Consider the following 24,346-nt stretch of genomic DNA (forward strand, 5'->3'; position numbering starts at 1 on the left):
GTGGAAGCAAAAAAACCTCGACAATTTATTTCAACAAAGAAAGCCTTCTTTTTCCGACCAACCAAAATAACAAGTATTGGAAGTTAGAGGATTAGAAGCTAGATTAGGAGTTAGTTATCATTGGGGCCCAAATATAATTACTAGGAGTAAGGGGTTCTTTTATTATTTAATTTTCACAATTAGTTGTATATAACTGATTGAGTTAGCACAGTAAATACAATTGAAAAATTTCCTAATTCCCTCTTCTTCTTCCTCACGTGTGCAGAGCTCTCTAATGGCGGTTTTTAACATGGTATCAGAGCCATAGAGATTGATCCGTGAGATTGTGGAATTTTCTCCAACTAATCGACAGTTTGATCCAATTCATCTTCTCATTTTTTATTTGAATCAATTTCTAGTTTTATATTCTACATAAGCGTCAATGGCGGCAGAAACACCAGTAAAAATCGACCACACTCATCCACTCTTCCTTCAATCTTTAGATACGCCTGGAATGATTCTAATTCCGATTCAATTCACAGGATCGGAGAACTATGGATTGTGGAGTAGATCGATGAGTCTTGCTCTCAAAGCCAAGCAGAAATTAGGGTTTGTAACAGGAGCATGTGCAAAAGAGTCATTCGAGAAAAATCTCCATGAGGAATGGGAGACTTGCAATGCGATAGTGCACAGCTGGATTATGAACTATGTTTCGAAAGATCTGCTTAGTAGTATCATCTATGCATCAGATGCGCATGCAGTTTGGGAAGATCTACAGAAGCGATTTGATAAAGTAAATCGAGTTCAGATTTTTCAATTGCACAGATCGATTTTGAGGCTATCTCAAGGAGCAGATTATGTGGCTGTATACTTTACCAAATTGAAGGAGCTGTGGGCTGAGTATGATATTTTGGTGCCATATCCGGATTGTGGTTGTCCAAAATCTAAAGAACACATGACTCATTTACAACAACAAAGACTTATGCAGTTCTTAGATGGACTAAATGATACATTTGATCAAGCTCCTAGATAAATTTTAATGAAGACAACTGAACACACACTTAATCAGGCATATGCACTCATAACACAAGATGAGAGTCAGCAATGTACAGGAGGTGGAGTTCTAGGTCACAAGTCAGATCCCTTAGCCATGCAAGTAAGTAAAGGTCAAGGATTTCGTGGAAGGAAATAATTTCTACAGTGGGAGCAGAAGGTGTGCAAGCTGAATAAGTCCCTATATGGTCTCAAGCAAACATCTAGGCAATGGAATTTGAAACTCACAGAAGCATTGGTGGGAGCAGGCTTTGTACAAAGCACTCATGACTATTTTATGTTCACTAAGAGGTCATGCAAGGATATTGTCATCATCCTCATCTATGTTGATGACTTGCTGTTGACTGGAAGCAATAAGAATTTGATTGATGAAGCTAAAGCAGCTTTGTATCAGCAATTCAAACTCAAGGACGTAGGAGAACTGAGGTAATTCTTAGGGATTGAGGTGCTGAGATCTAATCATGGAATATTACTTAATCAAAGAAAATACAGTTTGTAGCTGATTTCTGAATTGGGCTTAAGTGGTGCCAAGCCAGCTTTAACACCACTTGAAGTCAATCAGAAGCTTACAAGTGTGGAATATGACAGAGCTATTGGGATACAAGATAAAGATCCCTTGGCAGATGCAAACAAGTATCAAAAACTGATAGGGAAATTGCTCTACCTAATAGTTACTCGACCAGATATCAGCTATGCAATCCAGACTTTGAGTCAATTTATGCAACTACCTAAGAAGTCACACATGGAGGCTGCTTTTAGAGTAGTGAGATATCTGAAGGCTACACCAGGAATGGGAGTTTTATTGAAGCGATGGAATGTAGATACATTGACAGTCTTTTATGACTCCGACTGGGCAGCTTGCCCAATGACACAAAGTTCTGTTAGTGGATATGCAGTCAAACTTGGTGATTCATTATTTCATGGAAGTCTAAGAAACAACACACTGTTTCATGAAGCAATGCTGAAGCAGAATATCGCAGCATGGCATCAGCAGTCTCAGAAATAGTATGGCTGTTGGGGTTATTTTCAGAGTTGGGAGTGCAAGTCCCTAAGCAGGTTATACTATTCTGTGACAACAAAGCAGCAATGCAAATAGCTGTGAATCCCATTTTTCATGAACGTACAAAACACATCGAGATAGATTATCATTTTGTTCGTGAACGTATCAAGGATGGCACCTTGGTCACACAATATGTTTCTACAAAAAAACAACAGGCAGATCTCTTCACCAAAGGGCTTTCATTTGTGCAGCATAAGTTTCTATTCAACAAGCTAGGAGTATTGAACATCCTCCACCCTCCAGCTTGAGGGGGAGTATTGGAAGTTAGAGGATTAGAAGCTAGATTAGGAGTTAGTTATCATTGGGACCCAAATGTAATTACTAGGAGTAATGGGGTTCTTTTATTATTTAGTTTTCACAATTAGTTGTATATAACCGATTGAGTTAGCACAGTAAATACAGTTGAAAAATTTCCTAATTCCCTCTTTTTCTTCCTCGCGTGTGCAGAGCTCTCTAATGGCGGTTTTTAACAACAAGGAGGAGAAAAGACCTTGAAATAAAAATTCAAAATATTTCAAAAAATAAATAGTATAACTAAATGCTAATTACAGTTTACTGTAGCAAGAAAAGGGAGTTAGAAGAGGTAGATGAGTGAAAGCAAATTATATAACATAAACTTACCAATAGTATGAGTGACTACTAATCATTTGGAGCTAAAATATTTAATTTTAGATATATGGTTGGTAATTCAAAAGGAATGATGACCCCTTTATATATAACTAATAATATTAACCTTTTTGTTTCTTATTTGGACTGAATTGACGAGTTGGTAAAGTGTCTCAATGCTATTCTCAAAAGACACGTACAAAGATGCCCAAGTTAGAATTATTTCATTAGTATTAGATCTATAAAGACAGCCATGATTTCCTCCTACAACTTATGCAGAAAAACTAAACCTTATATTACCTCCTATAATTTGGAGGTAATGATTAGGCTAATCTTGGTTAAGGTACATATTATATGAGTCAAAAGAGAATAACTAGAAGATACATGCCTAATTAACCTATGGTTAGTTACTAAGTTAAAATATAGGCTAAAGGAAACTATAAAACTAATATTTGAAGAGAAACATCAAAAGGGCACTTCGAAGCACAAGGTATATTACATTTACATAGAATCCGGGGAAGGGCCGCATTCAGAGGCGGACTCAGGATTTAAAGGTGGAGGGGGGCACATGAGCGGACTGCTCCATCAATGTCCCCATCGGTTTTGATCTAAAGGGTTCCAAGCAAAAGATATGACCATTTTTAACATATATACACATATATATATATATTCAAAATTTCTGCCGAAATTTACGGGGTCTAGTGATCCCTCGATGTTATACATAGATCTGCCTCTGGATATATATCTAGAGATGTGATGCAGACAGCGTATCCCCAATACAAGTATCAATGATTGATTTCATAGTTAAAATCCGTGACTTATAAGTCACATGAAGAGAACTTGTTTGTTGTTCCAAGACTCCCTTCCAACTTGAAGAGAAGCATCATTTTTGTTAAAAAGAGAGTTTAGATACCATTTTGGGTACTCAAAAAAAAAAGTGAAAAGAGAAATTGGTCATGTGCTTGTTAATGAAAATCACATGATTATTTGCTAATAAAACCAAGAAATAATGCCAAAAGAATAAAGTAAATTAAAGCAAAGGGTTTTTGAGGTTCTTTTATGTAGTCACTATCATGGAAGAATATGCATCCCTCCTGTTAAACCTTAGAAGACAGGTAACACTACAACTCATGAGCTGTCACATTTGGATTGGTTTATCAGACAGAATATTTGAGAATGGGATGCACGAATGATGTTTGTATGAGCTCTTCAAGCCAAATGTAGCAGATCTACATTTTGAAACCTATTTTTTATTTATTTAAGTATTTAAAACTTACTGGTCTGACTAATCCAAATTTAGACGGGTCCGACCAACTGAATATGCATCGTGTAGAGGCCCCTAAAGGGGAAGCGTGCTTGCTACTAGAGTTTTCTTCATTTTCAAGGTTCGAAATCGAGACATTTAGTTAAGAGTGGAGGGATTTAATTTATCTCACAACACCCCCTTGTTGATCGTCCTATTATTCATTCGGAACATACTGGTATGATTAATCTGAATTTATATTGATCCGACTAATTCAAATTTACAGTGTGTATTGTATACTAGAGGTTTCTCTGTTTCTGGGGTTCGAACCTAAGCTTCTGGTTAAAAGTGAAGGGACTTAATCCATCCCACCATACTCCTTGTTAAATGCCCTATTATGCGTTCGGAACATACTGGTCTGACGAATTCAAATTTACACTGGTTTAACTAATCCGAATTTGCAACGTTTATTGTCTATTAAAAGGAGAAACGCTTTCTATAAGCTTTCTATAAGGAATTTTTCCATTTTTAGGCTCGAACCGACTCCTCTAATTATACGTAAAGGACCTAACCCATCCCACCGTAATCCTTGTTGGTGGTCCTATTTTTCTATTAACCCTTTAAAGTGCCTTTAGTACATAGTATAATCTTGCTTGAAAATAAATATATATACCACAATGTCTACATTTTGTGTCATTTAATTCTATCTCTCATTTCCTCTTCCCCCATACCAATCTAGCTAAAACACCTTTACTGGATTTCTAATGGAGAATCAGTCTCTTAAATCAGAATCCTTAATCCAAAAAGAATTGCCAACTTGTTATAAAGAAGTGGCCATAGAATCATTATCAAGATATTTCAAGAATCCTCACATTCTGGAAGGTCTAAATGATGAGAGTTCTATAACTTCTTTTCCCAATATGAAAGAAAGATTGGTTTCAAGTTCAGATTCAACTTCTTCAACAAAATTCTCTGAGTTTTTTCCTCTTAATTTCCTTCAAAATGATCAAGGGAATAATAATAGTATTATCCCTTTGAATAATTTTCTTGAATCTTTTCATCATCATAATCAAGTGTCTGATCATCAAACATGTTCTTCACCAAATTCATTATCAAGTAATTACCCAACTTTAGGATTGTTTCTTAAGGAGCCTTCCATTTTAGAGATTTCAAAAAGGGCAGAAGAATCTCTAAACAACAAGAGCCACAAGTATGACTCTAATTCTTCTTTATTTCCATTTTCTTCACTAATTTCTCCTTTATTTCCATATGTGTATATATAGTTGGTGCGATTATGATATATAATGTCAAATATAAAAGGTCAGTCCGGTGCATCTAGTTCCCGCTTTGTGCGGGGTCCACCAAAGAGCCGGACCACAAGGGTCTATTGTACGCAGTCTTACCCTGCATTTTTGCACGATGCTGTTTCCACGGCTCGAGCCCATGACCTCCTAGTCACATGGCAGTAACTTTACCAGTTACGCCAAGGCTCGCCTTCATTATATCAAACAGCGTTCTGTACATATTTAACAGTCATTAACAAAAGAAGAGATTGCATAAGTTAGGTGCGATTATGATTATGATATACATTCAAATAACTTTATAACAGTCATTTTGTATAACATGTCACGATAATGACCAAGTTTTTCTGGAACTGATTTTTCATGTTATCTTATATTATGTTCTCTGTAATACCATTTCGCTATTTTGACCAAGTAAATGTCGGGACAAAAAATACTGTTATAAAGAAGTTTAACTGTATGTTCAAGCTCTCAAAATATTTGTTTTTCTTTTTGGTCAGGACATCAGCTGCCATATTCCCAATGTCTTCATTAGATGAAAGCCAAATTCATCAGCAGCAACAAGCTGCAGCTACAACAAGTACAACAAATTGGCTGAAAATGAATCAAACTTTAACAAATTGTACTACCACAAAAGGTTTTAGTGACTATTGGCTTAGTACTACAAAAACTCAGCCAATGAAATTCACAACAGGGTCAAGAAAATCATCACTTCATTATAATCAAGGTAATCAAAAGTCATCGTCATCATCTCCTTCTTCTTCTTTGATCGCGACGTCTCAAGGGAAGTTATTTAGAGGAGTAAGACAAAGACACTGGGGAAAATGGGTAGCAGAAATAAGGTTACCAAGAAACAGGACAAGAGTTTGGTTAGGTACATTTGATACAGCTGAAGAAGCTGCTATTGCTTATGATACTGCTGCTTATATTTTAAGAGGAGATTATGCACATTTGAATTTCCCACATTTAAAGAATCAGTTAAAGGCAAATTCTATAAATGGTAATACAGCAGCCCTGCTCGAGGCGAAAATTCGAGCAATTTCATCACAAACAAAGAAGGCTAATGATCATGATCAAGCTACAAAAGTAGTAGTATTGGCTACTGATGATTCAACATTGAAAATCAAGAATGTGATGAGTCAGAATCAAGAAATGGAAAATTCTGAGAAAAAGGTGAAGAATATTAATCAAGAAAGGTTATTATCAGAAAATAATATTGATGGAGTTCAATTAAGTAGAATGCCATCTTTGGATATGGACATGATTTGGGATGCACTTTTGGTTTCTGATTCATCTTGACCTTCAACAGATGTATTGTTTTTTTTTTCTCTTCATTTTGACCAACATTATATTTGAGAAGGGAAGCTTGGAGTAACAGTAAAGTTGTCTCCGTGTAATCTATAGGTTACGGGTTCGAGCTGTGGAAGTAACCATTAATGCTTGCATTACGGTAGGCTGTCTACATCACATCTCTAGGGGTGCAGCCCTTCCCGAATCCCGTATGAATACGCGACGCTTTGTGCACTGAACTACCCTTTTTATTATATTTTAAGATCAAGAGCATACTTAGGTGTTTTTTATTTTTTGGAAGATTTATATGACACTGGTTGGATTTCTGTACATGTTCAAGAGGGTGTTCAGCATCTTTTTTCATCATGTAATTTTTGTTTTTAATGATTCTATGTTTGTTTTGTGTGTGATTTATCAGACTGGTGCTTTCGGTTGTTAATGTTGGTTGTAAAAGACAGACGAATTAGGATTTAAAGTTTACGATTCCGACAATGACCTCAAATTAATATTATAATCATATTTTTATCGGTTTTATTTTATATAATACTTTTTACTTTTCAAAAGTTAATTTGACTAATTTTTGAAGTTAAATTGGATTAAATTAACTTAAATTTTATGAAAGTTAAAATTGAGATACTAAAAAATTATATGAAAAGTACTACAAGTTGCAATCATTCTTACACCACGTTCGAAAAAGATATTTTAAACTTTTTCAAGCACTATAGTTTTTTTTTAAGCAATAAAAAGAAGATTCAATTATACGAGAAAAAAAGTATACGCGTTGTTAAGAAAAAAGAGGAGGCCTCCTATTTTCAAGACAAATTTGTAACTTTCTTCATTGTTTTTTATGAGCCCGCACAAACTTATGCGTACCTCAACTAATTTCACTATTATATAGTATCCTCCCACCAATACATATACCATGTAACTCTACCATTATAGTTTAGATAAATAGGAAGAAATTAGCTAATGTATTTTTTTGTGCCTCCGCTCGGGTTTAAACATGAGATCTCAGGTTCTCCTATACTCCATTGATCACTAGGCTTTTACTTACGAGTTTTTAAAATTTTTTTACTAATATATAGGTGGGAGGAAAAGGATGTCAATTAGAACCAATTTCGACGGAAGGGGTTCAATTATTATAAATGGTTTGCTAGGTCAGTATTTCATTAATGTACCATAATGTTTTTCACATAACATCACAAATACAAGCCTTGGTTGATGTCGTTAACCTATTTGTTACCCATTTTTCAACAAATTTCTTATTATTGTGTTCTTAGAAGTAAAAGTGAAACTACGATCGACCATCAAGGGTTGTGGTGGACGAATACGATCCTTTCACCCTTAATTCGAGGTTTTGAGTTTGAGTCCTAAAAATAAAAAATAAAAATCTGATAGGGAGCGCTTCCCCTTTAATGGACCTTACGCGACATAAATCTTAATACTTAGTCAGAATATAATTTAAAAAAAAAAATCCCTAGCCCCTATTTCTAAAAGAGGGAAAAGACTTCATGCGTTGAAAGAGAAACTAAAGTGTTTAATTTGCTGTAGGATTGTCATGAGCCATGATATTCCAACTTATAACTTATTCATCATTATCATAGTGGGCTAAATTCGTTTACTTTGGAATTTTACTTATTTAAATAAAAGTATAAAAATCGAAGTCAAATACTTATTGTTTTTTCAACCTATCTCAAGGGGTTGACTTTATCATTTTCTAATAATAGAGTGCAATTTAATTTTTTTTTTCCTTTCCTTGGTCATAAGACTTTTGACTTTTCTTGATTATAATATCACTAAGACTATTAAGGCCAAATAAATTAATTAAAATCAAATAATTTGTTATTGTTGAGTAATGGCTCTTACACTATCACTTAGCCTCGAGAGAATAGCTTTGACAACGTACAAACTTGCTGGTTAAGCTAAATAAGAAAAGTCTTTTAATTATTCAAAAGAAAATAGTTGACAAATTGTGATATATTGAAACAAAGCTTTAACTTTAATTAAATCATGTCGAAATGCACAAGCAAATGATATCAACATCAGTAGTTACTATAGTATAAACTTTTTTTTTTAAAAAAAAAAAAAGGATTGGTTGGTCGGTATTTTTATGACATAGAATAATTGATAAAATTCCAATAGAAAAGCCACGAGAATAGAAGAAAAAAAAAACATTGTTGGATTAATGGCAAAGGCGGATCCAGGATTCGACGGTTGCAGAGGCAACATTCAATATAAATTTATTACTGCTCATAAAGATTGGTACGTGAGACATTTGCAAGTACATATATAAAGTTTTTGCCGAAATTTTCAGGTGTCGGTGACCCCTCAACCTATAATCACTGCTCATAAAGATTAGTACGGGGAACATTTGCAAGTATATATAGATTTTTTTTGAAATTTTCGAATGTCGATGACCCCTCAAACCTATAAGTGTAGGTCCGCTTGGGAGACATGGGAAAAACTTTCATCATGCACATTTTTTAAACAAGTTAAGAACATAGATAAATGAGTGAAAAAATAATAATAATAATAATAATAATAATAATAATAATAATAATAATAATAATAATAATAATAATAATAATAATAATAATAATAATAATAATAATAATAATAATAATAATAATAATAATAATAATACATGACAATTCGTTTAGAATATAATTTGCCCACAAGGCAAGAAAAACATATTTTCATGTGTTATAACCTGTTCGTCCAAGCTTTTAAAATCAGCTTGAAAAATATATTTTTTTTAAGTGCTTTCGGTGAAAAACACTTTGGAACAACAGTGTTTCGCCAAGCTTTTAGAAACTGTTTGTCAATGTATTTTTTTTTTCAAAAGCGCTTTTGCAAAAAACCTATCTTTTTCTGCTTCTCGAAAACTACTTCTGTTTCTAGTCGAAAGCACTTTTTCCTTCCTAGAAGCTTGGCCAAACACCTTGAACTTTGTAAAAAAAAAACCACTTATTTGTTATTTAGAAAAAAATACTTTTCGCCGTGGAGAAGCTTGGCCAAACAGGCTATTAGTCTCCTATTTAACCATACATAGAGCACTTGAAGAACAAAAGACAGTTATCTTTAAAGTAAGCCCATGCCATTAACATCAAAATGGTTCATACTTCCAAATTGTGTCCCACCTATGCTAAAAACTTGACAATGGAACAACAAAATAATCACTAAGTCAAAAGGTAACTATAGTTAAGATAGGTGTTATCTCTAGGAAGTTAACTTAAGCTATGCCATGTTATATTTTCTCCACAGTTGGTAATAAAGTTTTATCTTCTAGGAAAAACAAAACTTTCTCCTTACTATGTTGAAGTTCTTGTTTATCAGCTTCTTCTTCTTCTTCTTCCTGCATTTCTTTATCCTCACATTCAACCATGTCGACTCTCTTAAGTAACTCGAATTCCTCTTCATCGCCCAATGCTTCCACGCCCACGTTGTTGGTTGCCTTTGGAGCCTTTGCATCTAAATTCGGGTTTGTGCCTTCACTGTTCTCCAAGTTGCTTTTCGCACATTTATCGGAACTTGGTCTGTACTCTGGACTCCAAGAAACGTTTCCGTTTTCACTTGGTAGTTCACTCTGCACATCAATCATATCGACATTGTGTTCAATAGGAAGTTGTTGTATTTGCAGCGGATTATTAACCACTTGCCCTGTTCTTAATCTCTCGCGATAGCCTTCCATCTCCAATCTGTATCGTTCTTTGTCTTGCAAGGCTCTCTCCTGATAAACCTGATAACCATAGGATGTTGTTAGCATGAAACAAACACGAACAAGCATACGTCTTGAAATATATAAATGAGAAAAAGGGTCATATATGACTTTGCACCGTACGAAATACCTTAATTTTACTCTCAGTTATATACTTTGGTGCCATTCATAACTAAACGTAGAGGGTCATATTAGAACCATATCCCCAAAGTATTTTGACATGTTGACTCCACTTAGTCCATGCTGGAGCTCCGTCAAAATCAAGGACGTATACGAGACAATTTGTCGACGGCAAGAGTATGAATGGCCCAAAGTACAACGGAGGGTAAAGAGATAATTCGTATAATAGAGGGGTAAATTTGGACCTTTTCCGTATATAAATTATTGAGTATATCATTTGGTTCTTACCATTTTCTCGGGTACGTTTAGGTTGTTCCACAATTCACCTATCATCCGACTAATCTCCCTATCCTTCCCAGGATAGAGAGGTTTCAGCCTGGCGTGTTGTTCTGCGAAGAAAAAGTTATAACCACTTCGGTTAGGCTTAGGATGAGCAGGATCGCGCTTCTTAATTTCACATTTCTTCCTACGCTTTCTTCGAACTACTCCAGTTGCCGTCGATGCTGCTTTCCCCGTGTTATAAACAGGTAGATTCTGATTTTGCAACTCTTGATGCATTGTGTTCATTGGAACCTGATATAGAACACCTTTAAAATCTTCAGAACCGATCTTCACTGTGATAAGATATCCACTCTCAAACTTGCCATCAATGACACCACACAATGGCGAACCTGTTGATGGTGCTGCAGTTTCTGCAAGCACAAAAGAAATATTTCGATCTTAATATTTCATTACTTCAACAACAGGAACTTCATTTCCAAAAATTTATATTTCTGAAAATAATCAAAAGCAACGAACCGCTCAAACAGAAATCCACAAAAAAGGGCCCCAATTCTGTTACCACACACCTTTAATACTTTTTAGCTTTTGCAATTAGCCTGCAGTATAAAATCTAATAACTCATGAACCAACAGGCAATAGCGCAACGCCACAAGACATGTCAAAAAAATTTACTTGTTGCTATTTGTATCATTTATATATAAAGCCTACGTCCATGGTGGAGATTATACACATTATTTGTTAGCTATAGTAGGAGCTTTATTGAACTTCCAACCCCATCGAACAGTTAAAAGCATTCTCAAGTTATTTTTACTTCAATATGAAACAGAATTATCAATATAGATGAGCACTCATCTTATCATATGAATCTGTAGATACAATTTTTTTGAGACGCTAACATTCCCACCTACCCCAACCTCCCATCCCCTGGCTCTTGCATCAATCATCTTTAGATTTGTCAGGCAGGATTATTCAAATTCGTTGACAGTTCTAGTAATTTTTGTTTCTTGTCCAGTAATTGTAACAAACTTTTTCTTCTAATTTGAAACTTTAGTTTGACTAGCACAGTGTTACTATACATTTAGAAGAAAACATTTGCTTTCTAAGTCCGCTTCATAATGGCAATGACTTTTTCTTAGAGTTGATCATATCCCTTCACTCCATACATCTCCTATACTCCACTGTCCGTACTGACGATAGTATCATAGAAACTGACTAAGAAGTTAGTCAACGCCATAACAAACGGAGTAGAATATCTATACGATATGATAGCATAAAAGGCAAGAATTTGGGAGAAGAAACAAGTATGTTGATGATGTTTACCAAATAACTAAGTCCAAAGATTTGACAACCTCACTCCCAAAATGGATTAGTTCTACTTTATTCTATCTGAAAATGGAAATTCCATACAAATAGATTTTGTTTAAAACGTACAGAAGTTTATATGTAAGAGATTTAAGCCTCACCAAATTCTTGGAACTAGCCACTATTTTCTTTCTTTTCTTTAGCTAAGGGTCTGTCGGAAACAGCCTTTCCGCCCTCCCAGGGCAGGGGTAAGGCTGCGTACATCCTACCCTCCCTTTCCCAGACCCCACTTGTGGGAATCCACTAGGTTGTTGTAGCCACTATTTTCCTTTTTCTCCTGAGGATCATCTTGATGATCTCGAAAGAGGACGTCAGAAATTTCTTTATACATGGACTACAAGGTTTCCGAAAGACATGAATGATGGACTATGAGTATGACATAAAGATTCGGAATAGCTCTTACCAACATGTTTAGGAAGCAAAGACAAAAAAGAGGAGTGAGAACAAGTGCAAGGACAAGTAGGCAACCTTCAGGAAATGTTGTTTCTATCATCTGCAACTTGGGCGTGGCAGCTTCTATTTCTGGTGATGGAAGCACATATCCGGCCAAGCCATGTGGTGGAGCTGCAGCATGTGAAACTTGCTGCAACACATCTGCAGGATATCTATGTTTTATAATTGAGATAGCCTCGACGCAACTAAGTAATTAATGCAAGAGTTTACACAAACCAGGAGAAGGGGTCCAGTGCTTCGCCTTGAAATAGTAGACTCTTTCGTAGTGATAGATCAATGAAATATAATACTTCCGGAGGATAAATGAAGCATTCGTGGCTGAAGAAGGAAAGCTAAAAACTGTTGTTACTTCTTTCCATCTTTTTCCCCCTAGAACCTGCAATTTCATTTGAAAAATCCAACTTGTAAGAAGAGCAAAACAGATACAGATTCAACAAAGATTTCAACTCAATGAATCCAAGGCGTTTATGACAAAATATAAATGAAAAGAGCACCAAAAGTTTGAACACAATGAGTTATATCAAGCTCTATTACCTTTGCGATACCACCACGAGTAGTTACCTCGACAAAGAGGCGATGCAAATCCAACGGTTTCCCCCCTATAACAGGGATCCTGAAAAATCACAACCAACAGAAGCATTAGTGAATGAACCGAGTGAACTATACAAACTTGAGTAATGATGAGAACAGAGAAGCCTATGGCATTATATTTCATGTTTGAAACATTTGATACTTAGCAAGGAAAGTCTGAAAGATTGGTAGAGTATTTTGCATAAGGAAAGCATAAAGGTTAGCAGACCGTTTAGCACTTATAAAATTCCTGATCGAGCATTTTACACTGGAAACTAGGTGAAATGCCTACTAAATGGGATGTTATGACCACTCATTGGAGCTCAGAGAAAACCCAGGGCTAACTGATCAATAGATGCAGTGGTGGAGCCAGAAATTCAAACAAGCACGACACTTAAAAATTTCTTTATACAAGGGGATTCGACAAGTTATATATACATGCCTTTTGTTTTACCTATACACAGTACAATTTTCCAGTATAGGGGGTTCAATTGAAGCCCTTCACCATAAATAGCTCCGCCACAGAATAGAAGCTCCGACGAGCTTTGCTTTGAGCAAAAAAGAATCTCTATTTAAGCATGATCAGGATGAATCAGAGAACAACTTAAAGCATATCTACCATTTTCGAGTAGGCAATATGATCACATCACACCTCAAGATTAGGCCGGAAAACAACTTAAAAAAGATATTTCCAGTTATTTTTTTATATTTAAACAACATATGGCAGGGAGGCACAGCATGTGACAGGAAAGAGAAACAGGGTTGGGGGCACCCAAGGGTGTCACCTCACCTTTAATAAAATGGGCAAAATCATGGGAAAGCAAGTTCAAACAGGGGCAAAATATGTTTGGTGATTTCTTTCAATATGCCTAAGTGGTGCAAAGTTGCTCTATAATTGTATTGGTGGAAGGTATATATACTAGTGAAATTATCCACATGCGCGCAATCTGCTCCTACATTACCATTATTTAAAAATAAATAGATACAGGCTGGGTGGGGTAAGATAGGAGAGTTTAAAGGGCAGCCCGGGTTCGGGGAAGGGCCGGACCACAAGGGTCTATTATATAGAGCCTATTTCCACGAACCGTGACGTCCTGGTCGCATGGCAACAACTTTACCAATTACGCATTGGTTCCAATAAGCCAAGAAGAAGAAGAAAAAACTCACATGAACTTGGTTCTCATAGCAGCATGGAACTTCTGCAAAGTATCCATAAAAAGTTGAGGAGAGGCCACAACATTTTCATATGAAGCCAATGGAGGTGGATATGGATGATAATTTGGGGGTGCTACTCTGAGTGGCACTGGACTATTTTCAGCAGAAGAGGATGCCATTTTCAACTTCTTTTATAACATACTTACAAAATCAACCCTCAAACTTCAATCACTCCAATGCTTGTTTTCCCAAGATTCTTCTCTATGCTGCAGATTACACAAATATAATTAAGAAAACAGCTAAAATGCCAGCAAAAGTATCAAGAAAACAACAAAAAGAGTTCAATTTTTTAATCTCATATAACCTTAAGGTCAAAATTAAACATGTGAAAGGTTTGTGATAGCAAACAGACAAAAACTAGTCAGATGAAATTTCCAGAAAATAAGACTAATGAGTCCAAAACCAGTTAAGAATAGTCATATACAATCCAATAGTAGATGCAAGAAGATCCAAAAAGATTATAAGAAACAGACAAAACCAGAAACACAAAGGGGAGGTGTGGGGTGGGGTTTGGGGGTTAGTGTAACAACAATAACAAACCAAGTGCAATCACACAAATGGGGGTGGGGTGAGGAGTTCAGTGTGTACGCAAGCCTTAGGCCACCGTGAGGAGAGTCTGTTCCGATAGACCCGACACACGAAAAGACAAGCACTAACAACAACACATAGTAAGAAAAAGAAGGGATAGGAACAAGTAATACTAAATCCAACAACAATTTGGGGGGGGGGGGGGTTAGTGTATACCATGAAAATGCCACTGGAAAGAAGTGAATAACAACAACCCCTTTAACTCCAAGTAGCAGAGGAAAATACTCAAAGCCCAAGAAAAGCATATAATAGTACACAACCATAGCTGTAACAGCCATGAATATTGTTTCAGAGCACCAAATATAGGAACACAAGAAGACCTATACAAAGCTTCAGAAATCTCAAAAGCAGAGATACCCTTTTAGGCTCAGGTCATAAATATCTCAGATACATACATAAACAACCCTCTTCTCTAGGTCTATTATATATCTATATACATATGCTATAAAATTACTATAAAATCTTTATTTCTGACATTCTAAAGATATGACATGTAATTGATTTTTAGTACTCTTTTTCAAGAACCCCATATATCTGCATATATAACAAAGTCCAAAGCTCTATTCTTTCCTCTTTTTCTGACACAGTTCTCAGAAAGTAAGATTTATGACCTAAACTAAAAAAGGGTTGGTGGGACATAACCTACCCCCAACCCCACCCCACCTCACCCCCATCCCACCACCCCCAAATAAAATATGCCCTTTTGCAGAATGAACAATACATAAAATCCCACCTTGAGATTTCAACATCAACACTGTTCTCTTATCCACCTTGCATGGAACAACACAAAAGTATTTTATTATAATCTAAAAAGAAATCATTTTTATGAAATAATACACCTTACTGAGTCATAAAAATCAAGTCTTTATTATTATAACAAAGAAAACTTACCAGCAAACAGTAAGAGAGATTTGATATGTTACTAGCAAATGAGACAGAATAAGGAAAGTGGTTTTTTAATATAAAGCCTTATAAAAAAAATATGAAAAGGACTGGTTTTTTTCTATTGTTTAATATTTTCTTCTTGTAACCTTGTTGGTTTAATATTAATGGAGACTAAGAAAATGTGAGGTAGTTTTATAATGATGAGAGGATGATGCAGAAATGTATGAATCTTGAAAAGCCATGAAAATTTATATGACTATTTTGCCCTCATTGGTTTACATATAGGACAAAGAAATAAAAGGGTATTTAAGGAAATTTACTTCAAAAATCCTAAACATCATAGAATTGCAGTTATGGTTCTTGTATATGCCCCGTTTGGAGCGGCACGTTTTTTTATTCTCTCTCTACGTGCATAGCCACATATTTATATGAAAACATTTTTTTTAAGGCACATATTAGATCACGGATTTAATTCATATAGTACTTTTTTGGTACATTAAATTCATATAAAATGACTTAATGTTTTCTCTATATATAGTGGCTAAGAAAATATACTAAAATAATTTGCTTTTTATCTGCTTAAATTTTAGTGGACATATCCGTTATGGAGGTCAGTAATAGGTAGCAGGTACTCGGTGAAATAGATGAGATGCACCTAAACTGGTTCGAACATCACCATCTTCAACATCACCATCTTCAAAATATATATACTACCACATAAATTTAATTAATATCAATGTAGATTATAACAAGTTATTTACTGCATTTTTATAAATTATTACATATGTTAATTGTTGTTACGGGTCATCTTAACGCGATGGTATAAAAATTGTTATATTGTTAGTGCCACCAAAAAAAATTAAAGCCATGATATCACGTAATGTTATTCAAGTAGTTAAAGAAAATGGTTTCTTAAAAATAATAGTAATAAAATTAAGAAGATAATAACCAAAGGATATAAGAGAGAGATGAGTGCCGTAATAACAGGTAATATATTAATTATATGCATTTAAACAATTGAATAAGTCTTATAACTGTGGAAAAAGATTAGCTTATTTTGAGAAGTGTTTTTTTTCAAAAGTGTTTTTCTCAAAAGTACTTTTGGTGAGAAGCAGTTTGTGTTTGGCTAATTAGTTTGAAAAACACTTCTGAGCAGCAATTAGTGTTTGACCAAGCTTTAAAAAACTGCTTCTAAGTGTATTTTTCTCAAAAGTGCTTCTCAAAAAAGTGTTTTTGGAGAGAAGCTACTTTTTTCTGCTTCTCCAAAACTGCTTCTGCTTCTCCTCAAAAACACCTTTTTTACTTCAAGAAGCTTGGTCAAACACCTTAAATTGAGGCCAAAAGTGCTTTTGGCCAAAAATAAGCACTTTTGGCCAAAAATAAGCACTTTTGGCCAAAAATAAGTTTGGCCAAACAACTATTACTATAACTTTGGAAAAAGGGGTTGTCATTTTCTCTTTTTCTGGACCTCTCACTTAATATTCTGACAAAGTTTCAAGAAAAACAGAACCACATATTAATGAGGTATCAATTCATTCAACCGTGGCAACTCAACTAATTAATTTTTTTTTTCCTTAAGCTAAAGAAATATTGAAATATTTTTTTCCTAGAAAATTTCATTAAAGCATACAAATAAGGACCCAGAATTTTACAAAAGATCTTCAAAAATTACTAAAATATCATAATTTAAAATTTGAACTTAAGTCGTAAAATAACTTTTGAATCCTTTGTACAAATATACTAAACTCTTTCCTTATATTAAAGGGATTCAACAGTTTATATCAAATTCTCAAAAAGCAAGCCTACATAGGTGACATTTAGTTCGGAGCGGTGAAAAGAATAATCTACATATTAAAATATAACATTCTTAATACAATATTTGACTTTATTTTTTGTTTCCACATAATCAATTATAATGCTTGATTCCTTATTATAATCCCTATATTATAACACTGAATCACAAATATCTGTTTTACAATCTCTACATTATTTGCTTCATAACCAAACGACCCCTTAGAACATAAAAAAATGTAGTACATTCACAGTTTTAATTTAAAATATTCACAGTTTACAATATTTTAAAAAATTAGCCAATTCGCTCAAACTTAACCTTCAGAAAATCGTGTCCAAAAGTTCGAAAATTGTGTCCAAAAACTGGAATCTTATCTCCTGAATTTTAAATTAGCAATTCAGAAATTTAGGACACTTAATCCTAAAAGTCCTAAAGTTCAAATTAGCAGCTCAAAAATTTAGGACACTAAATACTGAATTTCAATTTAGTAGCTCAAAAAATTCACAATACATAAAATCAGGATATTTAGTCCTGAAGTTTGAGTGAACTGGTTAAAAACTAAATAATTGTAAATTATGAATATATTTTAAAAACCAGGCTTAAAAGTGACTATTGGTGCAGTTTTAAATGGCTTAGATTAGGATGGGCTTTGAAGTTACTATGGTCGATAATTGGGCTAGGGGCTGCCCATATTGCAATGAGACTGCAACCACATGATGCTGCAGAAAGCCCAAAATTTTCAAAAAGTAGATATAGAATGATAACATCCAGAAAAAATAGATAATCAAGAAATCACTATTCAAACTACAGTGTCACGAGTTCGAATCTTACAATTAAAATACTTACCTTCTAATAAGAAAGAAAAAAAACAGAGAAAACATTAAATTGGACAGTTGGAAAAGAGATCCAATCCAATGATATTTATCATGTTCTACAAAATTTGGGAATATGTATAACAGGTGTAAGAATTTCCATAAAATTTAAGCTCTTTCTAAATGTTAAAAGTAACATTTTTAAATCTGCAACCGTTCGTTGTTCTTGAGCCGAGGGTCTATAGAAAACAACATATCTACTTTCATAAGGTAGGGGTAAGGTCTGCGTACACATTACCCTCCTCAAACCCCACTTATGAGATTCTACTAATTTTTTGTTGTTGTTGCATCTGCCCCCCCCCCCTCCCCACCCCAAACCCCAAGGAAAGAAAATAGAAACAGTGAGAACCATCTAGTTGACGCATGGCTCGGATAGCATTTGTCGGAAAAACCCGAAGGCACAACCATTCTCATCCAACAACTTCAAAGCAATATGGTCTTCTCCCTTTCGGACTAGGAGGAAGAAACACATGTCATGCATTTATTGATTTGATACAAATGTCGGGTAAAGGTAACTTTCTCCCAACTAGGAGTCCTGCTTGAACATAATCACATCTCATGAATAGTTGAATCCAATGTGTTGTCTAAAATTTCCTGCTGCTTTAAGGGGAGAAGCAACTCATTAAGCAATGTGGAGTACATAGATGCATCACTTAATCAAGTGATTGATGACTAAACTTTTCAACAGGCCAGACCTCAGTTTCTACAACTTGGGAAAAAAAAATGTGTACCAAAATTGGGTATTATAACGGAAAAAGGCGGTCTAATGTGGTCTCTTTGGCAGTTGGCGACAAAGTAGCACACGTTACCTATTTAATCAGAAGATTCAGTTTACATGCTGTGGTGGCAATGGGAATTCTCTCCACAATGTGTGTGTTCATTATACTCATGGTTCTCATCGCCTGTAGCAGCCATGGAACCATAGGGTTGTGGTTCTGAGCGCGGAAATAATAGCTTCAGCCGGAAAGCATCTACACCGTTCAAATAATAATGAAAGAGTCTCTTTGCTCTAATGAATCCAAGACGACCATACAAAGCGAGTGCTCCTTTATTTGTAACTTCTGCTTCCAAAGTCACCTACAAAATATACGAAAAAATTAAGTGGAAAAATAATTGCTAGATGCTAACTCATGATAGTATGGTGCTTTATCATTTCATTTCTTTTTGAAAAAACGTAGGAAAAAGCTTAAGAGGTCAGATTTAGGTCCAACAGCAGAAATTCACCGAACACATAGTTATGGTTGAACTGCAACTCAGAGAATACCAAGCTATTGTGCATGCTCTAATCATGTGCGGCAAGTCACAAAGAATGGCTTACTCAAGCTCGTAATATAAAAAATGGATAGATCATCTCTGATACCATGGCTGCAATTACTTATGCTTCCCACAACATAATTCTTAAAGTCGCTGATATGAAAGTTTTCCTTGAGCCGAGGGCTATCGGAAACCGCCTATCTACCTTCACAAGGTAGGGTTAAGGTAGGAGTATACATTAACCTTCCCAGATTCCACTTGTGGGATTACACTGGGTTTGTTGTTGCTAATATGAAAGTTTTCAGCACGTTGTAACATACCTCTTCACAACCAGATTCCATCATCACCTTGATAGATCTTGTGACAAGTTCTGTAGCTGGAAGATGAAATACTACGGCTCAGTAGCTGATCGGATGTTATATCAAAAGCTCATATGCATGTATGAAGTCACAATGTCAATGGCATCATAATTATCATATTTCTTTTTTTTTTTTTTTAGTTCCCTTCCCCTTTGATCCCCCTTTGTTGGAGCTATATTGCTCTTTGGTGACTCGAACCCACAACTTTGGGGTTGCAGGTGGGGGCTGCTGACCATGGGGAGTGCTGACCATATGAGTAACCCCTCTTGTCATAATTATGATATTTCTTACATAGTAAAAGCCACAATCAAGTTCCTAAAATTCTACCAGGACTATCAAGGGCATCCTCATGGGAAAATCATTTTGGAAAACTTAATGGAAAAGGGTACACCAAAAAAAGTGCTATAAAATGTTCAATTGACAAAAAGAACAATATCATGTGCACGGTAAACAAAAAACAAGTGGTGAAATTACCCAGAAAACCAGCTTAACAAGGATTACTAGTAGGAACTTCTCCTTTGATTGTTTTTCCTATATTAGCTCTTTAATATACTGAATATAGTGCTAGGTGCATACACATATTCTGTTTCTTTTCCCTCTTTTTCAGATTCTGTAACAACACCAGATGAAGGAAAGTCAAACTAATCAATCAAGACTCAGTCTCGACCAATGTAACCTCACTGCCACATCCAATTTCACAGTAAGAATTTGCTTTTCGATGTGGAAACTGGAAAGGGGAATCAAAGAGAGTGTCTCAGGAAGAGGAGGCAGTAAAGGAAATAGAGAGATTTCTTGTGTTAAATTTTCAAAGAAATAACCGAAGGATTAGAAAAATAAGAGCTACTCAACAAGACTTGAGCAGTCTCTGCTCTATAGTTGCTGGAGATTAGGAGTGAGGAAGTTTGCACCCTCAGAACACATTTAAAAACCTTATTTTCTAATTTTCCTTCTCCGTGGCCGACAGGAAATACATTTGAGAACATATCCAGCTCATTTCTTAATGCTGAAAGAATACCCAAAAAAAGCCTAGACATCCACCCTTGTATTTTTTATCTGATTAAATGTCGACCCAATCAAACAAATACAATCTGCTTCTTCACATTGGCCCCTCAAAGAAACACAATAGGCTTAATCAGGTACATGATTCGGACGCGTGTCATATTAAAGACATCATCCGTAGTTCGAAGAGACTGCAGCAATATGAATGAAAGGTCCTTATCAATTTATCTAACAAAAAAGTGAAAAAATACTGACCGATTCCTTTGCCTCTGTAAGGCTTAAGAACCACAAGCATTGCAATGTAACCTCTGAAAGTACCGCGATGCTCTCCCATCTTGCAGACCACCGTCCCTATACATTTCCCCTTATGGAAAGCCTGCAAATATCTCAATAACAAAGAAAGAGTTATGCTCCTGGTGGAATATAACACAACTATGATAACAAAGGAGTGTGAGGAGTACCATAAAAGACAGTTGCGGCCAAAGATAGACAAAGTAGCGGTAAGTGAAGATGGAGTAGGGCTCACTAAGCTCTTCATCAACAAGGTTCATGATAAGAGGTAGATGATGTTCACCCCCATAGCTAACATACTCTATTTCCGATGCCTTGATGTCCAATTGTGGTTCATTTTCGCTCATTGTCTCCATAAGTCAGTGGTAGACCTGGCGGTGATCCAAAATAAAGACCGTGTGTAGGGTGCCTTTGAGAGAAACATAGCAGGAGTGTCACAGGAATCCAGTGTAATTTACGCGATAGCATCAAGTTTTTCATAGGAAAGATTGTTCACTAGCCAAATCACAAATTAAACTCTTGTGCAGCATTAACAACCATTGGAATTGGAAGATTCATATCTACAAGATGACTACACTTGGTACTTTCAACAAACATCAACCTTTTCTCTTTCCAGATAAGCAAGAAAAGCAAACATCAATTTTCTTGCCATCCGGTTACAAAAGTTTTATAATGCAATTTTAGTTCAACCTCAAGCAACCATAATAAGGAGCTTCCTTCTCTTATTACTTACCATTTCTTAAATTTTTCATTGGCTCAATGTGACGCCCATGACGGAGGGTGGGCCGACAAGGGGCAAGACTGGCAAGTTTCTAGGCTGGCAAGCTTCCGATGAAGAGGTGCACATGTCACACCTTAGGCGAATCCCACATCAGAATGGGAGGAAAGTGAAGAGCTTTACAAGTCGCAACACAAGTCACAAGGTATGCACGCTTTTAGGCTCAATGATAGCATTAGACCAAGGGATAAATCTGTGAGGTCTATTGGGTCAAAGCGGACAATAAGTATCATGGACTTGGGTCGTGACACTCAAATTTCTAAACATGAGAATTTCATTTACCTGACACACTACCAATTATAGCAGTTTTTAGTTGAACCCCACCTCATGGTCCTCTATCTCTATAGCTCTCTCCATAGGACATAATATTATTTGGGAACAGACCACACAAGAAACCATAGTATAAAGTATATACACACATTTCACGTGTCTTCTAGACTTAAGAAACATATTCGCTAGCTATCCAACATAGTGAGGGTCTTATGAAGACAAAGGGAGTCCCTATGTTTTTTTGAACGGTAAAATTCATAGCAAATCATTAAAATTAAGGCAAAAATCAAACTATTTTTTTCTTTTTATAATAGTGGCGTCAGAACCAACTTGCGCGCACATGTATTAATTCAATCGGTGGCCAGCCTACAAGCAAAGGTACCTCATAAACCTGCCCGCCTATTACAACTATGCTATTCAAACATATAAAAAAACTCAGGCACCTATACAACCCTCTTTAAATATATTTCAGACTAATCTAACCGCTTTGCTTTCTCAATGTTTACTCAATTTCAACCAGAGGTGGACCTTTGTATTATATTGAGGGGTCACCGGACCCCGTAAACTTCGTCAAAAGTCTTGTATATGTATATGTATATACCTTAAAAATGATTAAATTAAATCACTTGGCACCCTGAACACTAAAAGTATTTAGAGGGCACTGATTGAACAAAAATTGTGCCCCGTCGCCTTAAAATCTTGGGTACGCCTCTGATTTCAACTATGCTATTCAAACACAAAAAAACAACACAAGATACAAATTAAACTACATATCAAAGATTTCCTAAGCAATGCATTCTAACACCACAAATGAACTAAAAATGATCATTTTATATATGAAAGTTACATTTTTTTTTTCTTCCTCATTACTGAAAACCACTAATTATAGCTTCACTCATTTGAATTAAGTGCAAAAAATCTACAAATTTTCATTCTTTAAAAGAAAAACCATAGAACAAAATGAAAACTCGATTTTTTTTTTCATTTTAAAGAATCTACTTCTCAATTCAAAAGACATAAACAAACAAAAAAAACTGTTTCAAGAACCCAATTTTTTTTTTGTGTGTGTGTGTGTGGAGGGGGGGTGGGGGGGGTTCTAATAGGAAAATATACATAATTATGCAAGAAAAGAAAAGGGGATTAAAAAGGAGCTTACTTTACTTCAATGATGAAAAGCTAAGCTCATAAGCTCATTGGAAACTGATGGGAGAGACAATAGAAGAAGAAAGAGCTCTGCAAATTCTTCGATTTTTTTTTTTTTAAATTTTTGTTTCAATTTTTGATTGCATTTGGGGCATTCTTAAAAGCCTTTATAACTGGGCTTGGTTTTGTCCTGGCCCTCTTGAGGAACGTTTTAACTCGAGATACTCTTTTTTCGGAGGCATTTGCAGAAATGTCCCTTTATGGCTATATCTGTCTAAAAAAATAAGGACAAGTTACACATTTGATCAATCCACCAAAAATAAGTTTATTCGCTTGCCAATATACTAATAAATATATACACAAAATATACATGTTATAGTATGTATATTATATATCAATATACAAAAAATATAGTATATTTTACTGGCTACTATTTTTTTGAGCGGCTATATAATTATACTTCAATTACTTCTAGGCAAAATTTAGTCAACTGGATTAATGGGGATAGATTTTAAAGAGTGACCTTGAGAAAAGGTCACACTGTGCAAATAATTCCTTTTTTTTCTACAAAAAGCATGGCCATATTATTTTAACAACTAGCAGCCCTTTTGGATTAACTGAATGAAAGCCGCTTTATGCACTAAGCTTTATACGTGCTGAATATGATTTTATCATTAAACAATTACGTATTTAGATTGACTGCCAGTATAGAATGTACCAGTTCATGATAAATCCTCATAATATCGATATTATTTCTGTTCATATGAATCTGGAAATTGATTTCTTTTATGTGGTGCTAGAGTTACCTATTTTTTGTAGAGATGACGAATTTTAATTTTTCAGTTCAAAATTTTAGGACAAAA

At 35.2% G+C, this 24,346-nt stretch overlaps 4 protein-coding genes across 10 annotated transcripts; 2 read left to right on the top strand and 2 right to left on the bottom strand.

Moving 5' to 3' along the window:
• The first annotated feature begins 421 nt into the window (after positions 1-421).
• Positions 422-1,012, top strand: LOC142161985 (uncharacterized). Its single transcript, XM_075218279.1, has one exon. The coding sequence runs from the start codon at positions 422-424 to the stop codon at positions 1,010-1,012; it is 591 nt and encodes a 196-aa protein (XP_075074380.1).
• Positions 1,013-4,635: 3,623 nt separating this feature from the next.
• On the top strand, positions 4,636-6,946 carry LOC107805065 (ethylene-responsive transcription factor ERF062-like). The gene is made up of 2 exons (XM_016629045.2): positions 4,636-5,151; positions 5,743-6,946. Exons 1-2 carry the CDS (start codon positions 4,706-4,708, stop codon positions 6,539-6,541), a joined length of 1,245 nt encoding a protein of 414 aa, XP_016484531.1. The 5' UTR covers positions 4,636-4,705; the 3' UTR covers positions 6,542-6,946.
• A 2,664-nt stretch (positions 6,947-9,610) lies between these two features.
• Positions 9,611-15,887, bottom strand: LOC107805066 (high mobility group B protein 15). Of its 6 annotated transcripts, XM_075256939.1 has the most exons (8): positions 15,732-15,869; positions 15,574-15,610; positions 14,205-14,458; positions 13,002-13,080; positions 12,684-12,843; positions 12,483-12,608; positions 10,659-11,062; positions 9,611-10,271 (listed from the first exon to the last, which is right to left on the bottom strand). In XM_075256939.1, exons 3-8 carry the CDS (start codon positions 14,369-14,371, stop codon positions 9,780-9,782), a joined length of 1,428 nt encoding a protein of 475 aa, XP_075113040.1. In that variant the 5' UTR covers positions 14,372-14,458; positions 15,574-15,610; positions 15,732-15,869; the 3' UTR covers positions 9,611-9,779. The 6 variants fall into 6 exon arrangements, with proteins under 6 accessions (XP_075113040.1, XP_075113039.1, XP_075113038.1 ...); XM_075256938.1 differs by lacking the exon at positions 15,574-15,610 and having other exon boundaries at positions 15,732-15,887; XM_075256937.1 differs by lacking the exons at positions 15,574-15,610; positions 15,732-15,869 and adding an exon at positions 14,997-15,470.
• Positions 15,888-18,410: 2,523 nt separating this feature from the next.
• On the bottom strand, positions 18,411-23,633 carry LOC107790924 (N-alpha-acetyltransferase MAK3). 2 transcript variants are annotated; one of them, XM_016612897.2, is made up of 5 exons: positions 23,497-23,633; positions 21,463-21,701; positions 21,257-21,377; positions 19,964-20,019; positions 18,411-19,466 (listed from the first exon to the last, which is right to left on the bottom strand). In XM_016612897.2, the coding sequence occupies exons 2-5, from the start codon at positions 21,646-21,648 to the stop codon at positions 19,221-19,223; spliced, it is 609 nt and encodes a 202-aa protein (XP_016468383.1). In that variant the 5' UTR covers positions 21,649-21,701; positions 23,497-23,633; the 3' UTR covers positions 18,411-19,220. The 2 variants fall into 2 exon arrangements, with proteins under 2 accessions (XP_016468383.1, XP_016468384.1); XM_016612898.2 differs by having other exon boundaries at positions 18,894-19,466; positions 21,463-21,663; positions 23,497-23,612.
• Between the last annotated feature and the right edge of the window lie 713 nt (positions 23,634-24,346).

This window comes from Nicotiana tabacum, chromosome 7 (genome assembly GCF_000715075.1).
Source record: "Nicotiana tabacum cultivar K326 chromosome 7, ASM71507v2, whole genome shotgun sequence".
Lineage (NCBI taxonomy): Eukaryota > Viridiplantae > Streptophyta > Magnoliopsida > Solanales > Solanaceae > Nicotiana > Nicotiana tabacum.

Coding starts and splice junctions, on each gene's coding strand:
- LOC142161985 (XM_075218279.1), top strand. CDS start 422: ATGGCGGCAGAAACACCAGTAAAAATCGACCACACTCATCCACTCTTC.
- LOC107805065 (XM_016629045.2), top strand. CDS start 4,706: ATGGAGAATCAGTCTCTTAAATCAGAATCCTTAATCCAAAAAGAATTG. Junction 5,152..5,742: donor CTAAACAACAAGAGCCACAA/GTATGACTCTAA, acceptor CTTTTTGGTCAG/GACATCAGCTGCCATATTCC.
- LOC107805066 (XM_075256938.1), bottom strand. CDS start 14,371: ATGGCATCCTCTTCTGCTGAAAATAGTCCAGTGCCACTCAGAGTAGCA. Junction 13,081..14,204: donor GCTATGAGAACCAAGTTCAT/GTGAGTTTTTTC, acceptor GTGATTTTTCAG/GATCCCTGTTATAGGGGGGA. Junction 10,272..10,658: donor TAAACGTACCCGAGAAAATG/GTAAGAACCAAA, acceptor TATGGTTATCAG/GTTTATCAGGAGAGAGCCTT.
- LOC107790924 (XM_016612897.2), bottom strand. CDS start 21,648: ATGGAGACAATGAGCGAAAATGAACCACAATTGGACATCAAGGCATCG. Junction 21,378..21,462: donor GGCCGCAACTGTCTTTTATG/GTACTCCTCACA, acceptor AGATATTTGCAG/GCTTTCCATAAGGGGAAATG. Junction 19,467..19,963: donor TGGAATCTGGTTGTGAAGAG/GTATGTTACAAC, acceptor TATATTTTGTAG/GTGACTTTGGAAGCAGAAGT.